The following is a 16,387-nucleotide window of genomic DNA, read 5'->3' as shown; positions in this document are numbered from 1 at the left end:
TGGTAAAAAAAAAAAAAAAAAAAAAAAAAAAAAAACCGCGTGCGTGGGGCCCCGCCCTCCCCAGGCCACGCCTACCTGAGGCCACGCCCACTTAGCACCCTGGCTCCGCCCCCTTTTGGTCCACTGGGCGGGGTGAGGGGCGGGGCTGAGGGGCGTGACGTCATCGGGTAGCACCGTGGGGGGGTTATGACGTCACAGGGGGGGCAGCCCCGCGGCGATGAGGTCACGGCGGTCCCCGGGCAGCGCTGACGTCACAGGCAGCCCGGGTGACATCACGGTGACATCACGGGCGTGACGTCACGCGCTGGGCCCCGCCCACGGCGTCGCGGCGCGGTGACGTCACCGGTGACATCACCAACCTGGAGTCTGGGAGCAACGAGTGATGACGTCATCAGCACCGGTGACATCGCCGTGACATCACGGGGCAAAGATGGTGATGTCATGGGGCGGCCATCTTGGGGCGGCCATCTTGGGGCAGCCATCTTGATGACGGCCATCTTGGGGTGGCCATCTTGGGGCAGCCATCTTGATGACGGCCACCTTGGGGCGGCCATCTTGGGGCGGCCATCTTGATGACGGCCATCTTGGGGTGGCCATCTTGGGGTGGCCATCTTGGGGCGGCCATCTTGGGGCAGCCATCTTGATGACGGCCATCTTGGGGTGGCCATCTTGGGGCAGCCATCTTGATGACGGCCACCTTGGGGCGGCCATCTTGGGGCGGCCATCTTGATGACGGCCATCTTGGGGTGGCCATCTTGGGGCGGCCATCTTGGGGCGGCCATCTTGTTGGCAGCCATCTTGGCCACCCAAGCAGGGCCAAGCCCCCTGATCCCGGCCCGTGGCGCCCCAGCGGCCATCTTGGTGTGGGCAGGGCTCAGAAGGGGGGTCCGGGGGGGGCCCCCTTGGGGGGGCTCTGCAGGCTCTGGGCGCTGGAGAGGATCCGCTGCTGGTGCCCAGCCAGCGTCACCCCCATGCGGAGCAGGTCCCTGTGGGGTGGGGGGGGGGCACAGCTGGCACCGCTGCATCCCCGTGCCCTGATACCCTCTCCCATGTCCCCTCCGGGTCCCTAATGTCACCCTGTGTCACCCCATGTCCCCAGTGTCCTCCCATGTCCCCATGTCCCCATCTCCCCCCCCCCGTGTCCCCCCACGTCCCCATCATCTCCCCCCCCATGCCCCCCATGTCCCCATGTTCCCCCCCATCTCCCCCCATTGCCCCCCCATGTCCCCATCTCGCCCCACGCCCCCACGTCTCCCTCAACGTCCCCACGCCCCCACGTCCCCCCTTTGCCCCCCCCCCCGCCCCGTACTCGCTGCGCAGTCGCGGCAGCAGCTCCAGGCTGGTGACGCCGGCGCTGCTGAAGGTCTCCTCGTAGCGGCCCAGCTGCAGTGTGCGCAGCCACTCGCCCACCGAGGCGAAGGGGGCGCCGGGGGGGCCCCGCTGCTCCAGCCGGGGGGGCGAGGACCTGCGGGACCCGGGCGTTAGGTGGGGAGGGGACGCAGGGGACGCCGTGTCCCCGTCACGGGCACCCCGCGTCCGTAGTCCCCAGCTCCGGGACCCCACATTACGGGTGCCCCCCACCCAGGGGGACCCCGCACATGGATGGGGGGGGGGGATTTGGGGGGTACCCGGGCGCCTCGGCGGCGGTGACGCGCAGGGTGGCGGGGTGTCGGATGAGGCGGTCGAGGGCGCTGACGATGTCGGAGAAGCGGGGCCGGGCGTTGCGGTCGCGCTGCCAGCAGTCCAGCATCAGCTGGTGCAGCGCCGTGGGGCAGCGCGGGGGGGGCGGCAGGCGGTAGTCCTGCTCGATGGCGTTGATCACCTGCCGGGGGGGGGGAACGGAAGCGGCGTCAGGTCGGCCCCCGCCTCCAGGGGACGCGGGTGTCCGTCCGGGTGGTCTCCAGCCTGCTCCCGGGGACCTGGGTGTCCCCGTTCCTGGCCTCCTGGGGACCCAGGTGTCCCCTTCCCATCTCCTTAGGGACCTAGATGTCCCCATTCTTATATTTTTGGGCACCAAGGAGTCCCCTTCCCATCCTTCTGGTGACCCAGGTGTCCCCATTCTAACATTCTTGGGGACCCAGGTGTCCCCTTCCCATCTCCTTGGGGACCCAGGTGTCCCCCTTCTCATATTTTTGGGCACCGAGGTGTCCCCATTACCATCCACCCGGGGACCAAGGTGTCCCCCTTCCCGTCTTCTTGGGGACCCAGATGTCCCCTTCCCATCTCCTTGGGGACCCAGTTGTCCCCCTTCTCATATTTTTGGGCACCAAGGTGTCTCCATTACCATCTTCTTCGGGACCCAGGTGTCCCCGTTCTAATATTTTTTGGCACCAAGGTGTCCCCCTTCCCATCCTCCTGGGGACCCAGCTGTCCCCATTCCCATCTTCTTGGGGACCCAGATGTCCCCTTCCCATGTCCTTGGGGACCCAGATGTCCCCCTTCCCATCTTCTTGGGGACCCAGGTTTCCCCCTTCTCATATTTTTGGGCACCAAGGTGTCCCCATTCCCATCTCCTTGGGGACCCAGGTGTCCCCCTTCCCATATTCTTGGGGACCAAGGTGTCCCCATTCCCATCTATCTTGGGACCCAGAAGTCCCCATTCCCATCTCCTTGGGGACCCAGGTGTCCCCTTCCCATCTTCTTGGGGACCCAGGTGTCCCCCTTCTCATATTTTTTGGCACCGAGGTGTCCCCCTTCCCATCTTCCTGGGGACCCAGCTGTCCCCATTCCCATCTCCTTGGGGACCAAGATGTCCCCCTTCCCATCCTCCTGGGGACCCAGTGCTCCCACTCCCACCATCCCACTGACCCAGCTGCCCCCATTCCCGTGTTACTGGGGACCCAGTTGCCCCCCTTCCCACCACCCCGCCGTCCCCGTTGCCCCCCCCCCCCCCCGGCACTCACGTCCTGGTTGGACATGTCCCAGTAGGGCCGCTCCCCGAAGGACATCACCTCCCACATCACGATGCCGTAGCTCCAGGCGTCGCTGGCCGAGGTGAACTTGCGGAAGGCGATGGCCTCCGGCGCCGTCCAGCGGATCGGGATCTTCCCCCCCTGCGGCCCCACCGCGCTCAGCGGGGACCCGTGGCCATTGGGGGGGGGGGCACCCCGGTCCTCAGGGACCCCAAGCCCAAAGGAAACCGGCAGCGGGGGGACCCAGGTGTCCAGGAGAACCCCAGCCTCTGATGGACCCCGATACCCAAAGGATCACGGGGGTCTAAGGGATCCAAACCCCGAGGGACCCCAACTCATGAGGGACCCCAACACCTGAGGGTCCCCAACTCATGAGGGACCCCAATGCCTAAGGGACCCCAACCCTGAGGGTCCCCAGCTCCTGAGGGTCCCCAACTCCTTAGGGACCCCAATGCTGAGGGACCCCAACTCCTGAGGGTCCCCAACATCTGAGGGACCCCAACCCTGAGGGACCCCAATGCCCAAGGGACCACAACCCTGAGGTTCCCCAACATCTGAGGGACCCCAACCCTGAGGGACCCCAACCCTGAGGTTCCCCAACATCTGAGGGTCCCCAATGCCTAAGGGACCCCAGCCCTGAGGTTCCCCAATTCCTGAGGGTCCCCAACACCTGAGGGTCCCCAACATCTGAAGGACCATAGCTCCTGAGGGACCCCAACCCTGAGGGATCCCAACCCTGAGGTTCCCCAACTCCTGAGGTTCCCCAACATCTGAGGGACCCCAACCCTGAGGGACCCCAACCCTGAGGTTCCCCAACATCTGACGGACCACAGCCCCGAGGTTCCCCAGCTCCTTAGGGACCCCAACCCCGAGGCTCCCCGGCTCCTGAGGGACCCCAACCCTGAAGGACCCCAGCCCCGACGCACCCCACCACCTGATCATCCCCCCCCCAACCAGACTCAGGCAACCCGGTGGAACCCAACCCCTGCCAGCACCCCGCTGCTCGACGCGCCCCCCCGTCCCGGAGCAGGGATCACCACCGAGCCCCCGACACCCCTCCCGATCCCCGCACCCCCCCGGGACCCCCCCACGACCGGACTCACCAGGGAGCTGGTGTAGGTGGGGTCGGCCGAGCTCTCCTCCAGGGCGCGGGACAGCCCGAAGTCGGACACCTTGCACACCAGCTGCGCGTCCACCAGGATGTTGCGCGCCGCCAGGTCGCGGTGCACGAAGCCCGTCTCGGCCAGGTACCGCATCCCCGCCGCGATGCCCCGCAGCATCGCCACCAGCTGCAGTGGACCCAGCGTCCCCGCTCGGCCCTGGGGGGGTGAAGGGAGGGGGGGGGGGTGAGGGGGGGGGTGGGGACGCAGCCCGACATCACCCTGCGTCCCCACCGTGTCGCCACGTCCCCGAAGCCCGCCTTCGTGTCCCCGTGTCCCCAACATCCCTGCCATGTCCCTATATCCCCCCCAATGTCCCCTATAACCCCCCCATGTCACCCTGTCCCTTATAACCCCCCAATGCCCCCATGTCCCCATATCCCCCCCAATGGCCCCATGTCCCCTATAAACCCCATGTCCCCACACCCCCATAACCCCCCAATGTCCCCATGTCCCCATATCCCTCCCAATGTCCTCATTCCCCCTATAACACCCCAATGTCCCCCCATCCCCACATCCCCCCCAATGTCCCCATGTCCCCCATATCCTCATATCCCCCCAAAGTCCCCGGTATCCCCATATCCCCCCCAACGCCCCCATGTCCCCTATAGACCCCAATGTCCCTACGTCCCCCCCACACCCTCGCATCCCCCCCCCAGTGCCCCCCAGGCCCCGGTACCCGCAGGAAGGCGTCGAGGGCGCCGTTCTCCATGTACTCGGTGAGGATCATGGCGGGGGCGCTGGCCGTCACCACCCCCCGCAGCCGCACCACGTTGGGGTGCGCGAACTGCCCCATGCGGGCGGCTTCGCCCAGGAAGTCCCGGCGCTGCCGCTCGCCCGCGCCCCCCTTCAGCGTCTTCACCGCCACCGGCGACTCCGGGCGCCCCGGCAGCGCCAGCCGGCCCCGGCACACCTCCCCGAACTCCCCTGGGGGGGGCACAGATGTGTTGGGGGGGGGACACGGTGACAGCACGGCTCCCCCGCGCCACCCTAAACCGCCCCGCAGGCTCAATGGGGCATCGTTGGGTGTCGTTGGGACATCTTGGGGACATCGTTGGGTGTCGTTGTGTTATTGTGGTATGTCTTGGGGACATCGTTGGGGACATCGTCGGGATGTTGTTGGGGACATCGTTGGGACGTCATTGGGGCATTGTTGGGACATCTTGGGGACATCGTTGGGCGTCGTTGGGGCGTTGTTGGGGACATTTTGGGGATGTCATTGAGCAGACAGGCTGGGATGTCAATGGTCAATGGGGACATCCTTGGGGACGTCGTTGGGACGTTGTTGGGATGTCTTGGGGACATCGTTGGGATGTTGTTGGGGCATTGTTGGGACATCTTGGGGACATTTTGGAGACACTTGGGATGTCGTTGGGGACATTGTTGGGATGTCTTGGGGACATCGCTGGGTGTCGTTGGGGCATCATTGGGACATTATTGGGACATCTTGGGGACATCATTGAGGACATCATTGGGATGTCGTTGGGACATCTTGAGGACATTTTGGGATGTCGTTGGGGACATCGTTGGGATGTCGTTTGGGACATTTTTGGGACGTCATTGAGCAGACAGACTGGGATGTCAACGGAGACATCATTGGGGACATTGTTGGGGACATCATTGGGACGTCGTTGGGCAGATTGGGATGTCAGTGGGGACATCACTGGGGACATGGGTGGGGACATCATCGGGGACATCTTTGGAGACATCGACGGGGACATGGCTGGGGTCACCCTGGGGACAGGGGCGGTTTGGGAGGGAGTCGCGGCGGCGTCATTGTCACCTGCCCCGATGACCTCCTCGATCTTGACGCAGGCGACGTCGATCTCCTGGGCGAAGTCCCGCACGGCCGCCCCGGGGTCCTCGTAGGTGAGGGGGTCGATGTAGAGCTTCCTGCCTGCGTGGCACCGTCGTCATCATCGTCATTGTCATCGTCACCCCACCGCTACGGGGCCGTGGGGACACCGCCACCCTCACCGTGGGGACGTGGGGACAGCAGTGCTGTTTTGGGGACTTGGGGCCACGTGAGAACTTGGGGGCACTGGGGATGGGGACACAGGGACGGGGGGGTGAATTGGGGGGGACACAGGGTGACGGGGGGGGGTGGCAGTACGAGGGGACACGGGGTGACGGGGGGGTGGCAGTACGAGGGGACACAGGGTGACGGGGGGTGACCACCACTCACCGTGCCCCACGGGGAGGTGGCCGTGCCGATCCGCGTCCTCCCTGTCCCGGTGGCTGTGGCGCCTGCAGCAGCCGGGGGGGGGGGGGGGGGGCACACACATGAGACCCCCCCCCAAAACCACCCCAGGCCCCCCCAGATGCCCCCAGCCCCCCTCGATCCCCCCACCCAGGCCCCCTCAGGATGCCCCAAACCCCATCCACGCCCTCCAAGGACCCCCCAGAGCCCCGCAGTGACCCCCCCAGGACCCCCCAGGACCCCCCCCCAAGAGCTCTAACCCCCCCCCCAGGACCCCCCCAGCTCACCTGAGGCACAGCAGGGTCCCCGCCAGCAGCGCCAGCACCAGGAGCCCCCCCAGGGCTGCAGCCCCCGCGATGAGTCCCCCGTGCTCCCCCCGGCCCCCCTCTGTTGGCAGAGGTCAGTGCCAACGGGGGGGGTGGGGGGGTGCGGGGGGGGGCAAAGTTGGGGGGGGGGGGGCGGGGGGGGTCATCAAGGAAGTCCCAGAGGGGTAATAAAAGGTCTAGGGGGGGTCTTAAGGCACCCCAGAGAGGTGATGGGGGGGATCCTGGGGGTGCCAAGAGGATTTTGGAGGGGGGGGGGGCAGGGTGTCCTGGGGGGGTCGGGGGGCTCGGGGGGGCTGGGGGGGTCCCAGAGCGGTGATGGGAGGGTCGGGGGGGGGCATCCAGGGGGTTCTGGAGGTCAAGGGGGTCCCAATGGGAGCCTGGGGAGGAGGGGCGGGGGTCCCAGGAGGTTCCGGGGGGTTCTGGGGGGGTTCCGGGGGGGGGGGGGGTCAGAGGGGTCCAAGGGGGGGGGTTGGGGGGGGGTCGGGGGGGGTCTCACCAGCGCCCTGGGTGGTGACGGCGGTCTCGGGGCCGAAGTCCCCGTAGCCGGCCTCGGAGCGGGCGCGCACCTGCACCCCGTAGAGCGCCCCCCGGCGCAGCCCCCCCAGCTCCGCCCGCGGCGCCGGCACCTTCAGGAACATGGGGGGGCCCTCGCCCCCCCCCACCTGCGGGGGTCGGACCCCCCCAAGCCCCGTCACTCCTCCGTGTGCCCCGGGACCCCCCCAAAGAGCTCCCCGTGACCTCCACCCGAGACCCCCCAGGACCACCCCGGTGCCCCCCCCAGGATCCCCCAAATGACCTCTTGGTACCCCCCCCCCCGAGACCCCCGGGACCCCCCAGTGCCCCCCAGGATCCCCCCAAATTCTCTCTTAGGACCCCTCCAAGACCCCCAGTGCCCCCAGGACCCCTCAGATCCCCTCCAAGACCCCCCCAGAACCCCCTAGGGACCCTCCAGTGTCCCTTGGGACCCCTCCAAGACCCCCCCCCCAGTGACTCCAGGACTCACCCCACCCCAAAACCCCCCCAGACGCCCCCCACCCCCCTCACCTTCTCGTAGTATTTGACCTCGTAGTCGAGCACGTGCCCCCCCGGGGGGGCTGGCGGGGGGGTCGGCCACGACAGCGTCACCCCCGTGGGGGACCCCCCGATCCGGACCACGTCGTACACCGGCAGTGGCACTGGGGGGGGACGGGGGGGGGTTATGGGGGGGCCCCAGAGAGGGGTGTGGGGTCATGGGGGGGGGGCGTTGGGGGCATGGGGGGGGGGATCAAGGCAGGTTTCAGGGGCTCAGGGGGAACTGGGGGGGTCCCGGGGTGTGTTTAGGGGTTCATGGGGGGGGTCCCAGGGTGGGCTTCGGGGTCCCAGAGGGTGGATATTGGGGTCCTGGGGTGGGTTATGGGGTTATGGGGGGGGGCGTCTCAGGGCAGGTCGGGGGGTCTCAGGGTGTTCTGGGGGGGTCTCGGGGTGGCTTTGGGGTCCCGAGGGGTCTTAGGGTGTGTTTGGGGGTCTCAGGGCAGGTTTGGGGGTCACAGGGCAGGTTTTGGGGTAAGAGGGCGGGTTTGGGGGGTTTCAGGGAAGGTTTTGGGGTAAGACGGAAGGTTTTGGGGTAAGAGGGAAGGTTTTGGGGTAAGAGGGCAGGTTTGGGGATCACAGGGCAGGTTTGGGGGATTTCAGGGAAGGTTTTGGGGTAAGAGGGAAGGTTTTGGGGTTGCAGGGCACATTTGGGGGGATCATAGGGCAGATTTTGGGGGGATCATAGGGCAGATTTTGGGGGTCACAGGGCAGATTTTGGGGGTCACAGGCCAGATTTTGGGGATCACAGGGCAGGTTTGGGGTTCACAGGGGAGGTTCTGAAGCCACACAAAAATTTTTGGGGGCCACAGGGCAGCTTTGGGGAAGGGGGGGGCGGGCGCAGACCAGACCCTCTTTGAGAACCCCACAGAAGCTCGGGGTCAGGCTTGGGGGGGGGTGTCCCGGGATGATACTGGTGGCTGGGGGGTGGGGGTCCCACATCCCACCCACCCCCCCCAGCCCCTCACCATCCTTGGTGGTGGTGACGTTGACCTCCTCGCCGCGGGGCGCGTGGGGGCTGAGGTGGGAGACGCCGTTGCGGGCGGTGACGGTGAAGGTGTAGGTGACGTAGGGCCGGAGGCCCCGCACGGTGACGCCGCGGCCCCGCAGCCCCGAGGTCCCGGGGGCGAAGGCGAGGTGGGCGCAGGGCCCGCAGGGCGCCCGCTCGGGGCAGGCGCGGCACCCCACGGCGTAGGAGACGTCGGCGCGGCCGCCCCCGTCCCGCGGCTCGCTCCACTCCAGCCGCACCGAGGAAGCGTTCAGCCGCGCCACGATGCTGCGGGGGGCCGAGGGCGGCGCTGGGGGGGGGCGAGGGGGGAGAGGGGAGGTGGGTGGGGGGCACCCCCATTGGGGCGCCCGGACGGCGGGGTGAGGGCGTGGGGGGCATTGGGGTCTGGTACCCAAAATCCTGGGGTTTGGGGACCCAAAATCTTTGGGATCTGGGACCCAGAAGCCTGGAGTTTGGGGATCCAAAATCCTGGGATTTGGGGACCTAAATGTCTGGGGTCTGGGACCCAAAATCCTGGGGTTTGGGGACCCAAAATCTTGGGGTCTGGGACCCAAAATCTTGGGGTCTGGGACCCAAAAGCCTGGGGTTTGGGGACCCAAAATCTTGGGGTCTGGGACCCAAAATCCTGAGGTTTGGTACCCAAAATCCTGGGGTTTGGGGACCCAAAATCTTGGGGATCTGGGACCCAAAATCCTGGGGTTTGGGGATCCAAAATCCTGGGGTCTAGTACCCAAAAGCCTGGGGTTTAGGGACCAAAAATCTTGGGGTCTGGGACCCAAAATCCTGAGATTTGGTACCCAAAATCCTGGGGTTTGGGGACCCAAAATCTTGGGGATCTGGGACCCAAAATCCTGGGGTTTGGGACCCAAAATCCTGAGGTTTGGTACCCAAAATCCTGGGGTTTGGGCACCCAAAGTTCTGGGGGTTTGGGCACCCAAATGCCTGGGGTTTGGGGACCCAAAATCCTGGGGTCTGGGACCCAAAATCCTGGGGTTAGGGGACCCAAATATTTGGGATCTGGCACCCAAATTCCTTGGGTCTGAGCACCAAAACTCCCGGGGTTTGGGCACCCAAATACCTGGGGCCTGAGCACCCAAATTATCGGGGTTCTGGCCCCCAAACTTGAGCACCCAATACCTGGGACCCAGGCACCCCACCCTCCCCAACCCCAGCACCCAGCGGGTGGGCTCCCACCCCCCCACACCCCACGACCCCCCCCCCCCGCCCGCAGCTCACCGGTGCAGCGCTGCTCAGGACCCTCGCCGGGGGCTCGGTAGTAGCCGCTGCGGCAGCCGCAGGCGGCGGCGCCGGGCTCGGGCGCGTGGCTGTTGTGGGGACAGGGCTCGCAGCGCTCGCCCCCCGCTGCCGCCTTGAAGGTTTCGGGGGCGCAGGCTGTTGTGTGGGGGGGGGGGACAATGGGGGGGGGAGCAGGGTCACCCAGGGACCTGCGGGTGTGTCCCCTGCAGACCCTGGCCCCATAGCAAGGGTACCCCCCAGCTCCTGCCCCCTTGCACCACCCCATTGTGCCCCCATTCTCTGCCCCATTGCATCCCCATTCTCTGCCCCATTGTGCCCCCATTCTTCATCCCGTTGCACCTCCCCCCCCGTTCTCTGCCCCATTACACCCATCCCCTGCCCCACTGAAACCCCATTGCACCCCCACTCTCTGCCCCTTTGTATCCATCTCCACCCCATTGCACCCCCATCCCCTACCCCATTTCACCCTCATCCTCTGCCCCATTGCACCCCCATTCTCTGCCCCATTGAACCCATCCCCTGCCCCACTGAAACCCATTGCACCCCCACTCTCTGCCCCTTTGTATCCATCTCCACCCCATTGCACCCCCATCCCCTGTCCCATTGCACCCCCATTGCACCCGCATCCTCTGCCCCACTGAACCCCCATTCTTTGCCCCATTTCCCCATCCCCTGCCCCATTGCACCCCCATTCTCTGCCCCATTGCACCCACCCCCTGCCCCATTGCATCCCCCTTCTCTGCCCCATTGAACCCCCATCCCCTGCCCCATTGCACCCCCATCCCCTGCTCCATTGCAACCCCATTGCATCCCCATTCTCTGTCCCATTGCGCCCCCATTCTTTGCCCCATTGAACCCCCATTCTCTGCCCCATTGCACCCACCCCCTGCCCCATCGCACCCCCATTCTTTGCCCCATTGAACCCCCATTCTCTGCCCCACTGCACCCATCCCCTGCCCCATTGCGCCCCCACCCTCTGCCCCACCACACCCCCACTGCACCCTTCCCCTACCCCATTGCCCTCCCCGTCCCCCCCCTCAACCCCATCACCCCCCCCTCGCCCCCCCCCAGCTCACCGCGGCACCCCGCTCCGTCGGGCTCCCTCCCCGGGGCGCAGACGCAGCCCTGGGCGGGGGGCTCGGCCCAGCGCCCGTCCTCGCGGCAATACATGGCGGGCGCCCCGGGACCGGCGGGCACGGCCCCGTCCACGCAGCTCCCGGCCACCGCCGCCACCAGCTCGCGGGGCACGGTGGCGGGGAAGTGCGCGAGGCGGGCGGTGACGGCGGGGCACCGCTGGAAGTACAGCCGGACCGACAGCAGCGCCATGCAGGCCCCCAAATCCTGGAAGGCCAAGTAGAAGCCGGCCCGCGCCAGCGGCCCCAAGCGCAGCGTCTTGCGGTTCACCCGCCCCGCCGGGCGCCCGCCGCCCGCCGCCGGCCTCGAGAGGTGCTCGGCCGCCACCGTGTCCACCTTCACGTAGGGGTTCTCCATCCAGGGCGGCGCCAGCGCCGTGGCCGTGTCGGCGTCCGACTCGTGGTAGAAGACGTTGAAGGTCTCCTTGCAGGGCCGGGCGGCCGACGGGGGGCTGCGGCGGGGGGCGGCGGGGGGCACCGGCGGCGCTGCTGCCATTGCCGGGGGCGCCGGGAGCATCCTGGAGGCCGGGGCAGTTGCCAGGGACGCGGTTGCTAGGGGCGTTGCTAGGGGCGCCGCAGCCACCTGCTCCATCGCTAGGGCAGTTGCTAGGGGCGTTGCCAGGGACGCGGTTGCTAGGGGCGTTGCTAGGGGCGTTGCTAGGGGCGTTGCTAGGGGCGCCGCAGCCACCTGCTCCATCCTAGGGCTCTAGGGGCGTTGCCAGGGGACGCGGTCTAGGGGCTAGGGCAGGGGCGTTGCTAGGGGCGCCGCAGCCACCTGCTCCATCGCCAGGGGGGCGTTGCCACGCGGTTGCTAGGGGCGTTGGGGCTAGGGGCGTTGCTAGGGGCGTTGCTAGGGGCGCCGCAGCCCCTGCTCCATCGCTAGGGCTCTAGGGGTGTTGCCAGGGACGCGGTTGCTAGGGGCTAGGGCAGGGGCGTTGCTAGGGGCGTTGCCAGGCTCCATCGCTAGGGCAGTTGCTAGGGGCGTTGCTAGGGGCGCTGCTACGGACGCTGCGGTTGCCAGGACCGTCGCCGGGGCGGTTGCTATGGAAGCCGGGGCGGTTGCCAGGGCCGTTGCTAAGGGCGCTGGGGCCGTTGCCAAGGACAGCAGGGCCGCCGGGGCCGTTGCTATGGGCACCGGGGTCGTTGCTAAGGACGCTGGGGCCGTTGCTATGGCCTCTGGGGCTGTTGCTATGGGCACCAGGGATGCTGCCAAGGATGCCCGGGCTGTTGCCAGGGGCAACGGGGACAGTGCCAAGGATGCTGGGGCTGTTGCTAAGGGCGCTGGGGCCGTTGCCAGGGGCAGCAGGGCCGCCGGGGCCGTTGCTATGGGCACCGGGGCCGTTGCTATGGGCACCAGGGATGCTGCCAAGGATGCCCGGGCCGTTGCCAGGGGCAACGGGGCCAGCGCCAAGGATGCTGGGGCTGTTGCTAAGGGCGCTGGGGCCGTTGCCAGGGGCAGCAGGGCCGCCGGGGGCCGTTGCTATGGGCACCGGGACCGTTGCTATGGGCACCAGGGATGCTGCCAAGGATGCCAGGGCCGTTGCTATGGGCACCAGGGCCGTTGCTATGGGCAACAGGGCCAGCGCCAAGGATGCTGGGGCTGTTGCCAAGGGCAGCAGGACCACCGGGGCCGTTGCTACGGCCCCTGGGGCTGTTGCTATGGCCTCTGGGGCCGTTGCCACGGGCAGCGGGGCCGGTGCGGAGGCCGGCGGGGCGGGCGGGGGTCCCGCGGGGGCAGGCTGTCGCACTCCACCACGGTGTAGCGCAGCTCGGCGTAGACGTGGGTGGCCCCCGGCGCGGCACCCAGGTGGAGCGCAGCCAGCTGTTCTGGGGGGGCCGGGGGGCGCAGCCCCGAGCACACCTCGAAGGTGCGGACGGCCGTCTGGCGCTCCTCGTCCAGCCCGCTGAGCTCCTCCCACTGCGGGGGGGGGGAGAAAGGGGGGGTCACCGGGGGGTGGGGGTATGGGGGGAGATGGGGGGATGTGGGGGGACATGGGGGGACACGGGGATGTGGGGGGGTATGGGGTTATGGGGGGAGATAGGGGGTGGGGGGATGTTTGGGGGTTATGGGGGGAGATGGGGGGACACAGGGACGAGGGGGGGTATGGGGTTATGGGGGGGTAAGGGGTTATGGGGGAGATGGGGGGACACGGGGACGGGGGTATGGGGTTATGGGGGGGGGGAGGGGTTATGGGGGGAGATGGGGGGACACGGGGACGGGGGGTATGGGGTTATGGGGGGGGTAAGGGGTTATGGGGGGAGATGGGGGGACACGGGGACGGGGGGGTATGGGGTTATGGGGGGGGTAAGGGGTTATGGGGGGAGATGGGGGAGATGAAGATGGGGGGGTTATGGGGGGACATGGGGGGGTGGGGATGTGGGGGGGACATTGGGATATGGGGAGGACGTGGGGGGTGAGGGGACGTGGGAACATGGGGGGGACGTGGGGGGATGAGGGGGGACACGGGGGAATATGGGGGATATAGGGAGGACATGGGGACACGGGGGGACAAAGGGGGGACAAGGGGGGACAAAGGGGGGCTCGGGGGAGTCCTGGGAGGGAAATGGGGACATGGGGAGGGATAAGGGGACGTGGGGACAGTGGGGGGCAGTGGGGACACGGGGGGACACGGGGATGGGGGGGTTATAGGAGGGACATGGGAACGTGGGGGGGACGTAGGGACAGGGGGGACGTGGGGGGGATTTGGGGATTCGGGGTACGGCAGCGGGGGACACGGGGGGGGGGGCACGGGGATGAGGGGGGGGGAGTGTCAAGGCCCGGGGGGCGGGGGGGGGTCACGGGGCCGGGGCAGCCCGGAGGAGGGCAAATGGCCGGGGTGGGGCCGGGTGGGGACAGGATGCGGGACGGTGCCAGGGGACAGGGCGTGGGGACGGGACAGGACGCGGGGACGGGGCCGCGGGGAAGGGAAGGGGGAGGGCGGCTGGCCAGCCGTGCCAGGGGGCCCGGGTCCCCTTGTCCCCACGTCCCCACGTCCCCATATCCCCCTGTCCCCCTGTCCCCATGTCCCCCTGTCCCCATGTCCCCATGTCCCCCTGTCCCCATGTCCCCATATCCCCCGTCCCCCTGTCCCCATGTCCCCATATCCCCGTGTCCCCATATCCCCGTGTCCCCCTGTCCCCATATACCCCTGTCCCCCTGTCCCCAAGTGTCCCCATGTCCCCACATCCCCGTGTCCCCATATCCCCCTGTCCCCCTGTCCCCCTGTCCCCCTGTCCCCATAACCCCACGTCCCCATGTCCCCATGTCCCCATGTCCCCCTGTCCCCATATCCCCCTGTCCCCAAGTGTCCCCATGTCCCCACATCCCCGTGTCCCCATATCCCCCTGTCCCCATATCCCCACATCCCCCTGTCCCCATGTCCCCCTGTCCCCCTGTCCCCACGACCCCATATCCCCCTGTCCCCATATCCCCCTGTCCCCATATCCCCGTCCCCACGTCCCCCCGTCCCCATATCCCCGTCCCCACGTCCCCACGTCCCCACGTCCCCGTGTCCCCCCCGTGTCCCCCCCCCCCCGCGTCCCACCTGCCCCTCCCCCGGCGGGTACACCGTCCACTTGAGGTCCGTGGTCTCCAGCCGCGTGTTCAGCAGCGTCTCTGCGGGGCGAGGGGACACCGGGCGCCCACGTCACCCCCGGGGGACCCCCCCCGCCGTCCCCGTCCCCATCCCGAGGGGACCCAGGGGACCCGACGTCCCCGGCCCCAGGGACCCGATGTCCCTGTCCCCAAGGGTCCTGATGTCCCCATCCCAAACCCAAGGGGACCCAGGGACCCGATGTCCCCATCCCTGGGGGTCCGGGGGTCCCCGACCCCTGTCCCCATCCCAATGGGACCCCAGGGGACCCGGTGTCCCCATCCCTGAGGGTCCAGGTGTCCCCGTCCCAATCCCAAGTGGACCCAGGGGACCCCATATCTTTGTCCCCTAGGACCCGATGTCCCTGTCCCCAGGGCCCCAATGTCCCCGTCCCAATCCCAAGGGGACCCAGGGGACCCCGTATCCCTGTCCCCAGAGACCCGATGTCCCCGTCCCCATAGGACACCGGGGTCTGGGTGTCCCCAACCCTTGTCCCCATCCCAATGGGACCCCGGGGACCTGATGTCCCCGTCCCCAGGGCCCCAATGTCCCCATCCCTGGGGGTCCTGGGGTCCCCAACCCCTGTCCCCAACCCAATGGGACCCAGGGGACCCGATGTCCCTGTCCCTGGGGGTCCAGGTGTCCCCATCCCCATGGGACACCGGGGTCTGGGTGTCCCCAACCCCTGTCCCCATCCCCAGGGGACCCCCAGGGGACCCGACGTCCCTGTCCCCAGAGTCCCGACGTCCCCATCCCAACCCCCAATGGGACCCCGGGGACCCCGTATCCCCATCCCAAGGGCCCCGATGTCCCCATCCCTGGGGGTCCGGGGGTCCCCAACCCCTGTCCCCATCCCCAGGGGACCCAACGTCCCTGTCCCTGGGGGTCTGGGTGTCCCCAACCCCCTGTCCCCATCCCCGTGGGACCCCAAGGGACCCTATATCCCCATCCCCAGGGACCCGATGTCCCCGTCCCCATGGGACACCGGGGTCTGGGTGTCCCCAAACCCCGTCCCCATCCCCAGGGGACCCCCAGGGGACCCGACGTCCCCATCCCCAGGGACCCGATGTCCCCGTCCCCATCCCGATGGGACCCCCAGGGGACCCGACGTCCCCATCCCAACCCCAATGGGACCCCGGGGACCCCATATCCCCACCCCAGGGGACCCGATGTCCCCATCCCTGGGGGTCCGGGGTCCCCAACCCCTGTCCCCATCCCCAGGGGACCCAACGTCCCTGTCCCTGGGGGTCTGGGTGTCCCCAACCCCTGTCCCCATCCCCAGGGGACCCCCAGGGGACCCGATGTCCCCATCCCCAGGGACCCGATGTCCCCGTCCCCATGGGACACCGGGGTCTGGGTGTCCCCAGCCCCTGTCCCCATCCCCAGGGGACCCCAGGGGACCCGATGTCCCCATCCCCAGGGACCCGATGTCCCCGTCCCCATCCCGAGGGACCCCCAGGGGACCCGACGTCCCCGTCCCCAGAGTCCCGATGTCCCCGTCCCCATCCCAAAGGGACCCCAAGGGCCCCGATGTCCCCATCCCTGGGGGTCCGGGGGTCCCCAACCCCTGTCCCCACCCCCGTGGGACCCCAGGTCCCCCCGATGTCCCCGTCCCCGTCACTCACCCTCCTCGGCGAGCCCCAGCGGGACCCACAGGCAGAGCAGCCACAGCCCCATAGCGCCCTGGGGGGGGGGGGGGACACAGGGGGGTCCCCACGGCGAGGGGACG

At 68.3% G+C, this 16,387-nt stretch overlaps 1 protein-coding gene across 1 annotated transcript; it reads right to left on the bottom strand.

Annotated features, from left to right (window-relative positions):
- Window positions 1-8: 8 nt before the first annotated feature.
- EPHB4 (EPH receptor B4) lies at window positions 9-16,387 on the bottom strand. The gene is given in 19 exon segments (XM_066985236.1): window positions 9-986; window positions 1,310-1,465; window positions 1,629-1,822; window positions 2,904-3,053; window positions 4,016-4,231; window positions 4,752-4,999; window positions 5,856-5,969; window positions 6,258-6,319; window positions 6,560-6,659; window positions 7,095-7,260; window positions 7,643-7,773; window positions 8,635-8,964; window positions 9,912-10,067; window positions 11,009-11,517; window positions 12,802-12,853; window positions 12,856-12,898; window positions 12,900-12,983; window positions 14,611-14,681; window positions 16,284-16,387. Coding segments are annotated over 19 exon segments (2,946 nt in total). The 5' UTR covers window positions 16,336-16,387; the 3' UTR covers window positions 9-874.

Source organism: Anser cygnoides, chromosome 31 (genome assembly GCF_040182565.1).
Source record: "Anser cygnoides isolate HZ-2024a breed goose chromosome 31, Taihu_goose_T2T_genome, whole genome shotgun sequence".
NCBI lineage: Eukaryota > Metazoa > Chordata > Aves > Anseriformes > Anatidae > Anser > Anser cygnoides.
Note: the sequence above shows the minus strand (reverse complement) of the source record. Positions and strands in the feature narration are given on the sequence as shown.